Below are 15,450 nucleotides of genomic sequence, written 5' to 3'. Positions count from 1 at the left end.
CGATGGATATTGTACGATAATATTTGCTGGGGATAATTACACGTCTATAAACCAGGACACGTGGGAATTATACAATCTGTGGATCGAGTCTGACTAGATAAATACATAAATAAATAAATCAGGTGGATGGGAATAGAACCTTCTTGGTGGTCCTAATCGATAGTTTTACTGTGGTCACAATATAAAATACATATAAGTAAATATATAATATGTATACAAGCTGTGGGCAGATATTTCCAGAGACCGGGTAACCTGACAAACACGCAAGAGTTCAGCAATCCGTGCTGCATGGCATGTCTCTGCACTTTCCCTACTCACAGCCTGACCCTGGTCTATTAATGGTGACTGATGGGGAAGATACAGAGAGAGTCGCCACTTGGACAAATCCATATAAACAGCGGATAGTGATCAACATTACAATAAATCATATTCAGAACACACAAACCGCAGCAGACAACTAATCAGTGTGTCACAATGTGACAATGGGGACACACCAGCACACGGGACTCTCCCAGTATAGCATTCAAGGTGAGAAGTGATAGAAACATAGGGTGGGTAGATAGATAGATAGATAGATAGATAGATAGATAGATAGATAGACACATAAATAGATACATAGAGGACTTTATGATAAGTGGTAAATACATAGGATCCTGAGATATAGAGATAGATGCATAGATGACTTGATTATAAGTGGTAAATAGAATCCACTACTTATTAGATAGATAGATAGATAGATAGATAGATAGATAGATAGATAGATAGATAGATAGATAGATAGATAGATAGATAGATAGAGATCCCAGTAACTGGACATTCTGCAGGAGATGAGTAATATACACAGACATTTATCATATGATTGGATCTATTGATCGATACACAGATCGCCACCTTGTATCATACAGAACACAAACAAACAAATGGTCCCCATTAGCGATGTCTCCTGTACAGAAATGGTCACATTACAGATATACACATCTGACTCCAGGATCTCGTCTCTCTGGACACTGATACATCCATTTACCTCGCCTATGACTGACATCTGTGTTAAGCCGGATGGATTGTTAGCTCCTCGGTTCATTATTTGTGTGGACTGAATTTAGGAGACCTTGCTGTCTATGTGAGTGACACTGATCTGTTGGCATAGCAGAGGTAGCTAGAACCCTGTGTAGCCCGCCATGGGAATACAGCATTTGTAGCATCCAGGCAGGGACATCAGTGAGGGAGGACCCCCGCAGCCCCCCATGTCACCCTACTCACCGGAGTGGATGCTGTTGTGGGGCATAGTGCTTGTAATCCTGGAATCACTGTGCTCCTCTCTGTGCGATCCTCGATGTCCTGGTGATCAGCCAATGTGACCTGCAGGGAAGACACGGATCATTCAGAGGGCTGGGCACAGGGATACAGGGCAGGGGGCAGTGCAGGGGACACAGCGCGAGGGGCAGAGGGTAGGGGGGAGATGGATACAGGGCAGGGGGGAGATGGATACAGGGCAGGGGCAGTCAGGCAGGGGCACGGGGTAATACGACAGAGAGGCAGGGCAGAAAGACACGGGGCAGGGTGAGGAGGAAAGAAGGGTCATGCTGTCACAGGGCATGTATGTAACTAGGGTCATATCGGGCTGTAGATAGAACAGGTATTATTATTACTACCACCCCTATTTACACCATTCTAGCTGGGTCAGTTGATGTAATACACACACACACACACATATTTAATATATAAATATTATAAAAAGATATATTTGAGATAGATAGATAATAAGATAGGGATAGGTATCACAGTGACAGGCAGACGATGCTCACTCCCAGCTCCTTACCTTGTTCCTATAGGATCTCTCTGTCTCTCTCTCACACAGACACTTTGCAGGAAGTTTGTCCTCCAAGGAAAGGGTCTGGGGCGGAGGATTTATCCCATGGAGGGGTCTTGGGGCTGCCTAGCACCTTGCACAGGGCTGGGATTGGCTGCAGGTGCTCCAGGGCGGCTGGGAGGTGGGATCTGCACATGGATGGGTGATTCCAAATCTTTCCAGGAGATCACAGCACCAGAGTCTGAGTGAGCCTGCGCATACTACAGTATATCATGGCTGAGATTGGATGGATTAGATAGATAGATAGATAGATAGATAGATAGATAGATACTTACTAGATAGATAGATAGATCTTTTGATCATATAATTACTCCAGCTTCATGTGGTACAATTGCCCCCTGGTCTGTAGGGTGCTTTGAGAACAAGGTTGGGAAACAATGCATTACACATATTGATACAGTGTAGGTACAGTACATTAGATTAATCATATATGATTTATTTTAACGTTCAGGTACTTGTATACCTTCACGGCTCCCATCGCATGCCATATGTAGTGGCATGCGATGCGATTTTACCGGGTTTTTATGCATTTTTGATAAAAATCGCATCGCATGCGATCTGATGCGATGCGATGTCATTTTTCACTGAAATTATAGACATGAGTTGAAATCATGTAAAATGCACCCCAAATGTCATTTTTTACACTGTACCACCCCCACTATCAACGCCAACCCGAAGCGTGGTGAGCGCAGCGGTACGCGTCCTACGACCTTTTCATACTCCCACTATCCACGTCGGCGTGGAGTTGAGAATAGAAAGTGTGGCAAGCACAGCGAGCCACCGAGCCCGAAGTGTGGCGAGCGGACACGGATACCTGTGAAGCCCGCGAGGGGACGCGGATACCTGTGAAGGTATCCGCGTCCCCTTGCGGGGCTCGCTGTGCTCGCCACGCTTCGGGCTCGGTGGCTCGCTGCGCTCGCCACACTATTCTATTCTCAACTCCACGCCGACATGGATAGTGGGGGTATGAAAAGGTCGTAGGACGCGCACCGCCGCCCCTCGGGGGCTTGCTGCGCTCGCCACGCTTCGGGTTGGCATTGATAGTGGGGGGTGGTACAGTGTGAAAAATGACATTTGGGGTGCATTTTACATGATTTCAACTCATGTCCATAATTTCAGTGAAAAATGACATCGGATCGCATGCGATCTCATGCGATCCCATGCGATGCAATGCGATTTTTCCCTGTACGATGCCCATCGTGGGTGCCGTGATACTACACAAGTACCAACATTCATCCCAGGAGAGAGTATTTTGGCTAGGACATAGCGATACTTGTAGATTCAGAGTACCTGAAGAGACACAAATTATTTACTGTAAATCTGCGATGGGTAAACCTAAAACACATGTATGGCATTCAGGGGAAAATTTACTAAAATGGGAATTAGACTTCACATGTGATGTTGCAATGGGCAACCAATCAGAATCTACTTTTCATTTATTTAGCTCCCTCTAGAAGATATTAGACAGGATCTGATTGGTTGCCCATAGCAACATCACATGTGAAGTCTAATTCACATGTTAGTAAATTTTCCCCTCAATATTCTAATATTACACATCGTTTCTTATAATTATAACAAAATGAATGTCTAAAGCCTTGTAAATTACACAAGTTTACAGAGAAAGGAATGTCACTTGTGTAATAGATAAAGAGGTAATGTAGCTCCTGATAATAAATTATAAATTACTTAAGGCCAGATGTACTAAGCTTGAAAAGTGATAAAAACGAGAGTGATAACGCACCAGCCAATCAGCTCCAACCTGTAATTTTTTCAAACACAGCCTGTGACATGGCAGGTAGGAGCTTATTGGTTGGTGGTTTATCACTTTTATTCAAGCTTAGTACATCTGGCCCTTAGACTTCCCTTGAGTATATGTTTATAAGGCCGCAGCTCAATGAGTTTTGCCCACAGGTCACAAAACAATGACGCAGCTTCTAATATTTGTTATCATTTACAAGAGGGGTGTGTTATGGCATATAAATACACACCACATACGTGATAACATTACGGGGGAAGTTTAATAGGATGAGAGATTCAGAAAGTGAGAGATTTGCTAAGAAATCTCCAGGGTTTTTTTAAAGCAGCAATCATTTACACTGCAAAATCAAACTGGTTTTGCAGTGTAAATGATTGCCGCTTTAAAAAACAAAACTGGAGATTACTTAGCAAATCTCTCACTCTCTGAATCTCTCATCCTATTACATGTCACCCAATAGCTCACTAGTTATAAACCATGAATTATAACCATGTTTACAAAGATTCACCTACAGCCGGTGATACCTATAGCATAACTTAGCAGAACGTAATATAGGCATGGAATTCCCTGTATGAGTACAAAGGGTAGTATGTGTCCTACATTTGGGGGTGTACTGTTTGTAAAGGTAAGGATGTCCTGAGAATGCCTCTGTTCTGTCAGCTTTATGACCCTGAGCATGGGAAGACAGAATCTATCAATTAATGGAAAGAAAACACACTTTATAACCCTTGTTTGAAATGTTTAATGAGTTAGGGGGCAGAGGTGATGTTATGCTCCTTCATTGCTACATTTTACCACTTTCTCAGCCTGAGCCGCAGAGCTTGCACGCAAAACTTCACATAAATACTTAGGTGTAAGAAATATTTGGAATTCTAATTGTGTCAGGAAAAAAATATCAGACATATTTCAGCTTTTTTTCACTAATCGCTCCTACCGCTACTAATATTTATTTCCCTCCATCCACCATTCTTTTTTGTGGTGACTCACAGGATGGCACTGTATTTGTACTTATATACATATATATACTCTATTTGTACTTATTGACTGGACATGCAACAGAAGAGTCCAGCACTGCAAAATGTACCATTGTGGGTGGAATGCATCAAGCATCACATTTTGCATGCGATACATCACACCACTCATCACAAGCAGAGCGGCCTTCATTAACTCAATATGCTTAAACAAAATTTCAAAGGACCTGGTAAGAATTGTTCTGTTGCTGCGAGGGTGCTGGGAGGGATCCGATTGGATTCCTCTCAGGGTGAGACATATAAAAAAGGGTACTTGTGTACTAGCCCGATAATTAGTCGCCCGATTTTTTAATCGCATCGCATGCCATACACCCGATGGCATGCGATGCGATTTTAACTCATATTCGATATTAAATTGTATAAGCACCCTAATGGGTGTTCTTAAGCACCCTAATGGGTGCTTACAATGGTTACATGCACCCCCACGCCACCCCCCACTATAAACGTGAACCCGAAGCGTGCCGAGCGCAGCGAGCCCGCGAGGGGCGGCGGTACGCGTCCTACGACCTTTTCATACACCCACTATCCACGTCGGCGTGGAGTTGAGAATAGAAAGTGTGGCGAGCGCAGCGAGCCCGAAGCGTGGCAAGGGGACGCAGATACCTGTGAAGCCCGCGAGGGGACGCGGATACCTGTGAAGGTATCAGCGTCCCCTCGCAGGGCTCGCTGCGTTCGCAACGCTTCAGCTCGGTGGCTCGCTGCACTCGCCACACTTTCTGTTCTCAACTCCACGCCGACGTGGATAGTGGGGGTATGAAAAGGTCGTAGGACGCGTACCGCCGCCCCTCGCGGGCTCGCTGCGCTGGCCACGCTTCGGGTTCATGTTTATAGTGGGGGGTGGCGTGGGGTGCATTTAACCATTGTAAGCACCCATTGGGGTGCTTATACAATTTATAATCGCATTGCATGGCATTGTATGCCATATACAATGGCATACAATTTTAAAATTGTATGCCATTGTACAACATCGGCCGATATCGCATCGCATCGCATACCATCGCATGCGATATGGTCTGCGATGCGATGGGCGCCGTGCTATTACACAAGTACCTAAAAAAGTCCATAGGGCAGCATGGACTTGTGTAATAGTTAGCATTACTGCCTCACAGCACTGAGGTCATATGTTCCCACCATGGCCCTAACTGTGTGGAGTTTGTATGTTCTCCCCATGCTGTGTGGGTTTCCTCCAGGTACTCCGGTCTCCTCCCACAGTCCAAAAATATACTGGTAGGTTTCTTGTGTCACAACTAAAAATAATAACCCTAGAAATTCTGTGTTTGAGTGTACATGTGGTAGGGAATATAGATTGTAAGCTCCACTGGGGCAGGGACTGATGTGAATGGTGAAATATTCTCAGTAAAGTGCTGCAGAATGTATGTGTGCGCTATATAAATAACTGGTAATAATAAATAATACTATAGGGTAACGGTTGTATCACATTCCAGAGTTTGGGGTGTATGATAACAGTGGCCAAATCATTTTTTTGAAGCTTTGTTGCATTTTTAGCTTGGCTGCATCCCTGTTTCATCATAGAGAACAGACACAGGGGGACATGTACTCAGCCTTGGAGAGTGATAGAGTGGAGAGACAATAAACTACTAACCTACCAACCCCCAACTGCCATTTTACAGACTGTGTTTGGGAAAACGACAGGAGCTGACTGTACTTTATCTCTCTACACTTTATCTCTTTACAAAGCTTGGTGCATCTGCCCTATAGTTATACAAGGAGGCAGTGAGTATAAATGAATAAGAATGTAATATTAGAGGGCCCTGACCGCACATTTCTGTCGCTGACGCCCTGTCACACAGCAACGGTTGTGGGTTAGAGGATTGTCTGAGTAAAGAGGCAGAATAAAGGTAGGTTTTCTCTGGTGTCTGGATGACTGACAGACAATGTCTAGGTTCACTGTCAATAAGTCAACACCATATTGTCGACATAGATATGGTTGATATCAAATGGTCGATGCCTAAAAAGCTCAACATGAGTTTTTCATGATTTTTAATCTTTATTTTTAAAAGTTTACCATTCAATTGGACTACGTTTAGTTATGGTAATGGGGGCCGAGCGCAGTGATAGCAGAGTGATGCACCGGGCCCGAAGCATTGAAAATGCAACGCGGTATACTAGTTGTGGTTCCGCATAGTAAAATCGGTACTTATATGTTAGTTGGGCACCCACTATAGTTACTTCGCTCATACCCCAACTATCCATGTCGGCATAGTGCTGATGTTATATAGTGTGTCGAGCGCAGCGCGCCACCGAGACCGAAGCGTGGCGAGTGTAGCGAGCCCCGCTAGGGGACGCGGAAGACGCGGAAAACTAAGCAAATGGCAAGTGGGTGCCCAACTAACATATAAGTACCGTCACATCTATAAATTGGCACCAAAAATCAGTAAAAAAACGCATGTTGACCTTTCCATGTGTCGACCTTTCACCCTTCGACCTTTTACGCGCGTTGACCTTTTTTCACGTATCGACCCTGTGCATATTGACATTTTGGAGTTGACCGAGACATTGTCGAATGAACTGCACTCAGGTATGCAGAGCAAGAACAGTGGTACTGTGCTGTGTCTGTACATACAGGTGGGGACATGTAGGGTCTGATTCCTATACGTATGCCATGCTGAGGTCCGTGCAACTGGCAGACTGTATATGTGGCACAGTCACATCGCGCACTTGTCAATGCACAATTGAGATGCTGCGCACAGTGACATTTTTAACGCAGAGTGATTGACAGCAAGGGGCCATTTAGGGGAGGTAATGGGAAGTTGTGGCAAAAATAAAGGCATGTCATGGCTGTATTTAGGGTGTGTATCTACTGTCAGCTGCGGTCATGTACATAGAGAAACATGGCACCAGCGTTGCAGCTGTCTCGCCAAGTCTGCAGGACCATAGATTCAGTGCGACGGATTTTTTTCTGCCTGTGGGGGCCAATGTGTTTTTCCCTGTGGGGTCGGAGACATATTAATTACACAGGTTCTGTGGCTGATTAAAAAAATACAGTTGGAATGAAGTCTGATGGCTGTTTAGAAAAAAAACAGTTGAAATTGAGTCTTGAAGTGAGCCAGCCACAGAACCTGTGTAATTAATATGTCTCCAATTTTAAAGGGATGAGGTGGCAACCCTAGGTCTGATGGTGTGTGCCTTGGCAATTTTAAAATCTTGTTTTGTGTGCCACGAGTTTAAAAAGGTTGAAAATAAAAAGTAGAATCTGATTGGTTTCTATGGGTATCATAGTAACTTTCCCCCACTGATTCAATGTTCCTCATTATTTAAGCAATAATGCATACTCAGTTGCTGAGGACTTTGCCATGGCTCCGGTTTGATTTCTGGATGTCAGCTTCACTTGTCCATAGCCTAAAAATTACAACTGCGTAGTCAAGTGTGTACACACATGAATGAGGCCAATATTGAGAAACCTAGAACCTAGGTACATGGAAGTGGCGCTGTGCAGATATCCAGAAAACCATGGTGAGAAACCTGTTGAGAATGACTCCAGCATCATAGAACAAACAGTACTCTCTTCTAAGATAACAACAGCAAAAAGAAACATATAAAAAACATAACATATTTAGCAAAGTCCATATTCGGCTATCTTATATTACACTACTACTGTTAGTTAGCTGAAACGTGCAGCTGATAACGTTAAACACAGAATTGTTTTATATCAAATGAAATGACATATAAAGTGTAGAAAGGGATTGTCAGTGCCGAAACCTTTAACACCTCTCGATGGACCTAATTTTAAACCATTACAGGCTGTGATGTGTATTGAAGAGGTCAGTATAACCTCTGTCCTGTACCAGGGATTATTTGGGGGAATTTGGACCTCTGCCCTCAATTCCAATCTTCCCTTGTACTGTACCACCGTTGTTTATTTACAAACACCTTGCCTTTTGTTAATGTATAATGTTAGGGGGTGGAAGGTTTAATTTGAAGCCCCCTCCTTATCAGTGCCTCTGATCTGGAAGATAAGGAATGGTTAGAGGGCTTTGTGGGACACGACAAAGGAATAAAGGTCACTTTTGTCACTTCCTCTGATAAGGGAAAGCTTTGAACAGAGTATTGCGATCTAGATGTTCCAGCATCAATCTGTGTTCTGAGCACTTTATTAGGTATTTCACACTACAAGAAATGGCCAGAGTTTTAGAACCAGAGGTCAGAGTGTGATGTACTTAGCTCATAATCTGCTACAGAAGATAAGATTGGTCCATGCTTCTGGATGCTGCATCCTATCACTGATTTGTAAATGTTTCCAGAAGTATAAGTATGCAGAGATGAATTGATAAATTCTACAATAATCATGTAGTAGAACATGCTGGGGGAAATCGGTACTTATGTAGTATCTGGGCTGCCGATTTTTTGATTGTATGCCTTAAGTTAAGGCATACAATCAGATGCGATGCGATGCGATATCGCATCGCATCGCATCGCATCGCATCCGATATCGGATGCGATGACCCGATTTTTCCATAGGAATCAATGTTAAAATGATTCCTATGGAAAAATGGGTCCTTTTCATACCCCTACTATCCAAGTGGGCATGGAGTTGGATATAAACCTGTGGCGAGCGTAGCGAGCCACCGAGCCCGAAGCGTGGCGAGCGAAGCGAGCCCCGCGAGGGGACGGTATTCGTCCCCTCACGGGGCTCGCTTCGCTCGCCACGCGTCGGGCTCGGTGGCTCGCTACGCTCGCCACAGGTTTATATCCAACTCCATGCCCACTTGGATAGTAGGGGTATGAAAAGGACCCATTTTTCCCATTGAATTCCATGTTAAAATGGACTCAGTCCATTTTAACATTGATTCCTATGGAAAAATCGGGTCATCGCATCGCATCGCATCGCATCGAATCGCATGGTCGCATGCGATGCGATGCGATCTCCCGATCCGACCCGATTTAGAAATCGGCAGCCCAGATACTACATAAGTACCGGGAAATCTACTAAGAATACAAATACCATTTTCGTATTCGTATTCTTAATACGAATGAATAGGAATGCATACGGCGGTTATAATGCTATGCAAATTTGTATTCCGGTGGGGGATTTACAAAGCCGTCAAATACGACGGCTTTGTATTTTCTGATGGCGTGTGAATTCGCATTAGCGGCCGGATATACGTCCGCTAATACGAATTCGTATAGGCAGCCTGCACGGATTCATTCATTCGGATCATTTTACACACTGGAGCCTGCACGGATCTGACTGATCCGTGCGGGCTTCTGCCAAATACGCCAGGAAAATGAAGTGTATTTTCCTGGCGTATTTGGCTGGCAAATTAGCGGCCGTATCCTGCTAATTTCCAGTAAGTAGCACCCGTATTTACAATGCGGCCGCTTAGTAAATTAGGAATCACCATTCTTTTGAATTCTATTCGTATTCTATCGATGGCATTTACATTCCTATTTGTAAATACGAATATGCCATGAATACGAATTAACGTATTTTCAGGATAGTAAATCCTGAAAATACGAATACGCCTAAAAAAAAATCGTATTTTGCAGTACAAATGAATTATTTTAGACATATTTGGCTTAGTAAATTTGTGTCATATAGGGAAGCTTCAGTATCTCGGCTGACCGGCGCTGGAATCCCATCATCAATTAGAATACCAGTGTTGGAATGACAATTGTAAGTACATCGGGGCAGGTAAGGGGGTTAGGGTGTAGCCAGGGAAGGGGGCTAAGGTTAGCACATATGGACCTACATGCAGAGGTCTATGTAACATATGCAGGGGCACTGACAGGTTGGCCGGGCCCTGGTAAAATGGAGGAGGCATGGCCACTGGGAGGGGGCGTGGCCACACCCCCATGAAAAAAGGGGGCGGGACCCGGGCCTGGGTAAAAAGTACCCGCCCCCTGCAGGTTCCTGAGGATTTTATCACAGCTGCCACTTAACACAAGACACAGCATTCCAATCTCCTTCAAAGCTCATCCCCAGTCTCCTGTGACACCTAGCCAATGGGAGCCTGGAGTCGGGCTTAGAAGGATAGTGATCAGGGCCAGTGTAAGGTTTCTTTGCACTCTAGGCAAAACTTCAATTTACTGCCCCCTTGACTCCACACTGCCATACATGGCCAAGGCTAGGGTGATTGTAGCCACCCTGCAAACTTTAAATTTGCGCCTTCCCATACAATACAAAGTGGCAGCGCATGCCGGAAGAAAGGGGTGTGCTCATACTATAGTACCCCTATTTTATATTACTCCACAGGGGCAAACGCAGGATTTTCAGAAGGGGGTTTCCAGAGGTGCGGAGCAAAGTACTGAGATGGACACTTAGGTGACCCAGTATATGTTTTGATGTCCCGCGGGTGGTAGGGGGTATTATATCAACCGCTCAGCATGTAGGGTCTGGATCAGTAATTTCCACTAATTACCCCTTTACTGCACAGATGGTGGGAGAAGGGGGCATTGGGCTGAATGAAGGGGCCCTGATACATAACTTCCAGGGTGGTAGGGGATGTTTAATATGCACTGGAGGGGTGTATAGTGGAGTGGGCTCATTATTCATAATTTTCTGGTGGGAGGACAACTTCCTTGACTGCAGATATCTCCAGTTCCCGTAAATAGATTTCATAGATTTTAATGGAATTAAAAACTAGAGAATCCCACCTACCAAATGGTGTTGGGGACGAGGGGATCAGAGTTCAGGAGGCAGAGCAATCTGCCAAGGAGTATATATATATATAACTACATACCAGGTGTGTGGAGCTGGAGCAGTAACCAGCTGCTGGAAGGCTGATATCTCTGGTTCTGGGAACAGTAGAGACAAGCTTTCAGTTTCCTTCAAAGGGGAGAGTCACAGATTTTGGAATATATCCTCAGAAAAACTCTACGTCAGACAGAACCTGAAATATCTGACTGGGAACAGCAATTAACAGGCTTGGATGGGGACCACTGCTTTGAAGTCAGATATCTCCAGTTCCCAAGGTCCGATTTAAAAAATTCTTGTACTCTTGGAAAGAGGGGACCCTCAGCTTTCAGACAATGGCCCTTAGATTCCTGGGGGGGTTTCTGGGTACTCGGAAACCCCCCCTGCGTGCGCTACTGCTCCACACAGTAGCACAGTCTTATTCACATTACACCTCATGTAGTGCCCTTGATTCATATTACACCACATATTACACGATTTTCACATTATGCTAGACAGTAGTAGCTCCACCTACATATGTAATGTGCACAGTAAGTGCCACTTAGAGACATAATAGTCACAGAAGTAGCACCAAATGCACACATAAGGCTCACAGTAGTAGAGCCGCTTAGAGCATAATTCTCACAGGAGTAGCGCCGCTTACACATATAATTCCCCTATTTATGAGACGTATATTCCAGAAAATGCAGCTGATGTCGGTCGTATGCAGCCATACCTGTCATCGGTCATTTTTGTAAATCTTAGTAAATTTCACCCATTGGGGGAAATTTAATAGGATAAGAAAGTGAGAGATTTGGTAAGAAATCTCAAGGTTTTTTTAAAGCGGCAATCGTTTACACTGCAAAACCAGTTTGATCTTGAAGTGTAAATGATTGCCGTTTAAAAAAAAAATTTGAGATTTCTTACCAAATCTCTCCCTTTCTGATTCTCTCATCCTATTACATTTCCCCCATTGTGTTTATATGTCATCCTTCAGTTCAGTTATGTGTTGAGGGACAGTATTCCCTTCTGCTTGTCTACATATTTTATGCATAACTTACAACTTCTGGAACAGGCTAGGCGGGACCCTTGCACGTATCGCAGGTGCGTGCCCAAAATGTGTGGGCATGGCCTAGCTTGTAGGAGGTATGGTTTACAAATTGTGTCACTCCCATGAGGCCCAATTATTGCCACTATGGGGGCATGGCCAGTGCTCTGTGATCTGCTGGCCATGCCCCCAGCCTCTCTGTATCCGGGAATAGATGCTGTATGTGCATGCCGGGAAGGAGGGTCTCCCAACTCCCCCTCCCGCACTGCACGACACTGCCAGCTTGGTGGGAAGTGGGAGCATCCCATAAAATGGGCTGGCCCCATGAAAATCATGACAGTTGGGAGCTATGTTTTATGATTGGAGGCCACCAGCACTGGTTTTGCCTATTACATGGACCATAAATAATTGGCATTGATCCTGGACCACCAACCCAGAGCACCCTGCAGCTCTGAGGTGCTCCAAGGTGCCACGGCACACAGTTTGGGACCCACTACAATAGAGTTCTAGTCACATGCAATGATAAATATACCTTAACCCCCAAAATATATATGAATAAAAAAGTTATATTAATTGATTTTAGGAAAATAGATAGTGTATAGGTCGACATGCATTAGGTGGACAAGATCAGTAGTTCGACATGACAGTGGTTGACACACAAATGTTCGACATGTTTTCCCAACATTTGCTTCATTTCCTATTCAAGTGGACTGCAACTGGGAATCACCGGCACCTTGCCCAAAACGTGGTGAGTGAAGCAGGCCTGCGAGGGGATGTTCTCTACTGATGGTGCTCACATATTACAGAGCACACAGGATTTGCCCCATAAAAATGGGAAAAATCAGTCGATTAATTGTGTGTCATGTCATTGTCATGTCGACCTTTGACCATGTTGACATGGGGACAGACGTCAACGTCATTAACACTGTGATTTGCAGGTATACAAAGAGGGGGTGTTGTTAACATGACACTAAAATGATGCATATATCTAATTTTTAGCCCCTACCTAAAGTGCTGCAATTACCATCATTTGTCTCTGCAGCCAATGGGATGCGGGAGTCCGAGGAGGATGCAGGAGACTTGCCCACCTTTTAAGGGGGCCGGAAGGGCCACACAATTTTCCGGAGCCTCTCGGCCAATGCAGGAGGGTAGGCAAGTATGGTCCTAGTTCCAGGGACAGCAGATTTAGTATTTTGAATTTAGGGGGTTATTCTGGTTGATTCGCAAGGGTGCGAACTCGCAGCCTTGCGAGTCCTCCAAATCCCGCCCGGCGAATGAACGCCCCCCCCCCTCATAGTGCGGGTCCGCCCCCACAGGCTCCATTCGAATGCCTCGGGTAACCGCCCACATCTTTCGATGGTCGCCGACCATCGAAAGATGTGGTGGGTGCACGCATATAAAAGTGACTGTCAAGTCACTTACATATGTGTGCATGCTGGCACGGATATGGGGGCGCAGCTGACATCCGGTGATGTCAGCTGCCGTCCCCCCACACCCCCGTCACCTCCTCATTACCATGAGAACGCCCAGCGTTCTCATGGGAACGCCCATGGAATGATGGGCGTTCCCATATGGTAATGGGGCAGCCCGGCATGTCATGGGTGTGTGCACCCGGCAAACCGAAAGTTCGCCGTGGGTGCACGCACCCTACATCTGCACATGCACAGAAACGCGCCTGCGACCGAACGAATGTGAATAAGTCACATTTATTGATTTTCAAGAAAACAACACATCAAAAATCCCCCAACCCCAGGTACAAGCATCCCATTGTTTTATTATGATGATTCCTCCCCAATCCTAAACTTTTGTATTTCTGTCCAAAGATATCCCGACTGTGTGTGCGTCTGGTAGGGAAATTATATTGTAAGCTCCACTGGGGCATGGACTGATTTGAATAAATACACATTCCCTATACAGTGCAGTACTATAGTCATACTTGCCTACCCTGTCTAAACTCCTGGCGCAGTGTGGCTGCCATCTACAGCTAATACAGGCAGTGCCAGGAGAGAAATAAATCCCTTTCTGGGCAGCTCCCCCCCCCCCCCCCCCACCCCACACGCACCCCATAGCCTTTCTCCATGACCTCCAGGGCCCTCTGCACCCAGCTCCTACAGTGTGTGGCTAGATACTGTGGGCTGTCTCTCCTGTAGGACCAGCCTTGCACACTTCTCACCTCCCACTTCACCTCTTGCCCATCCCATCTTTGTCAGCTCCCCTTAGTCCTCCAACCCCCTGTCCCTCACAGCACCCCTTGACCCCCCCCCCCCATTTTCAATTTGGCTCAGCTGAAAATATACCCTAAAACAATTAGATTAGAAGGTACTGAATTTGTGCATTTAAATGGCAGCCCAACAATAGGGAGACAGAACTCCAGTCTCAAAACTAAAGGCCCCCATACACAGAGGCGATTTGGTCCGATTTCGGCCGATTGCGACCAATCGGCTCGTTAAATCGGACCAAATCGGCCTTCCCTGACATGCCATCGGGTCCGATGCACGGTCCGTGCGCATTGGACTCGACCAGGTGGTTGGACCGGCAGGCCCTCCGACCACCCGTTCCTCCTGGCGGCGAGGCGGGCGGGAAGCAGGGCACGCATGCGATCCATCACAACGGATGGGAAGGTCCCGGCGGCTCGCAGGCTGTCGGGTGTCCGTACACTGCTGCGAGACATTGCAGGCAGTGTATGGGCACCTTAAGATAGAAAACGATATTTATATGGAGGGTGCACATATGAAATAGTCAAGCTAATAACAAGATTTATCCCGTTATATCTTGTTATTGACTTGCCTATTTTATCCCAATGTGCTCCCTCCAAATCAGTTGTTGGTACTTGTGTAGTTTCACGGCGGCACTTACGTAGTCAGCGTAGTGTCCCTGTCAGCATCGCAGCCAGCATAGTCAGTGCGTCCCTGTCAGCATCAGCGTCGTGTTCCCGCAGCCAGCGCACTCAGCGCGTAGTCAGCTTGTGTCTGCGACTGTGTGTACGTTTGCGCCTAACCGGAGCTTATGTAGTTAGCATAGTCAGTCAGCGTTGTGTCAGCGCTTATTACATTGTGTGGGAACCATTGACCATATTTTACCTGCCTGACATGACAGGTGTGAATGAGTGGG

At 45.6% G+C, this 15,450-nt stretch overlaps 1 protein-coding gene across 4 annotated transcripts in view; it reads right to left on the bottom strand.

Moving 5' to 3' along the window:
• PAX8 (paired box 8) overlaps positions 1–1,327 on the bottom strand; it is a 30,743-nt gene extending 29,416 nt beyond the window's left edge. For all 4 annotated transcript variants that reach the window (XM_083179810.1, XM_083179811.1, XM_083179812.1 and 1 more), the window contains exon 1: positions 1,261–1,327. In XM_083179810.1, the coding sequence (XP_083035936.1) occupies positions 1,261–1,285 (25 nt within the window). In that variant the 5' untranslated portion in view covers positions 1,286–1,327. The remainder of the gene's footprint in view (positions 1–1,260) is intronic.
• Between the last annotated feature and the right edge of the window lie 14,123 nt (positions 1,328–15,450).

Source organism: Crinia signifera, chromosome 4 (assembly GCF_055691185.1).
Source record: "Crinia signifera chromosome 4, ASM5569118v1, whole genome shotgun sequence".
NCBI lineage: Eukaryota > Metazoa > Chordata > Amphibia > Anura > Myobatrachidae > Crinia > Crinia signifera.
Note: the sequence above shows the minus strand (reverse complement) of the source record. Positions and strands in the feature narration are given on the sequence as shown.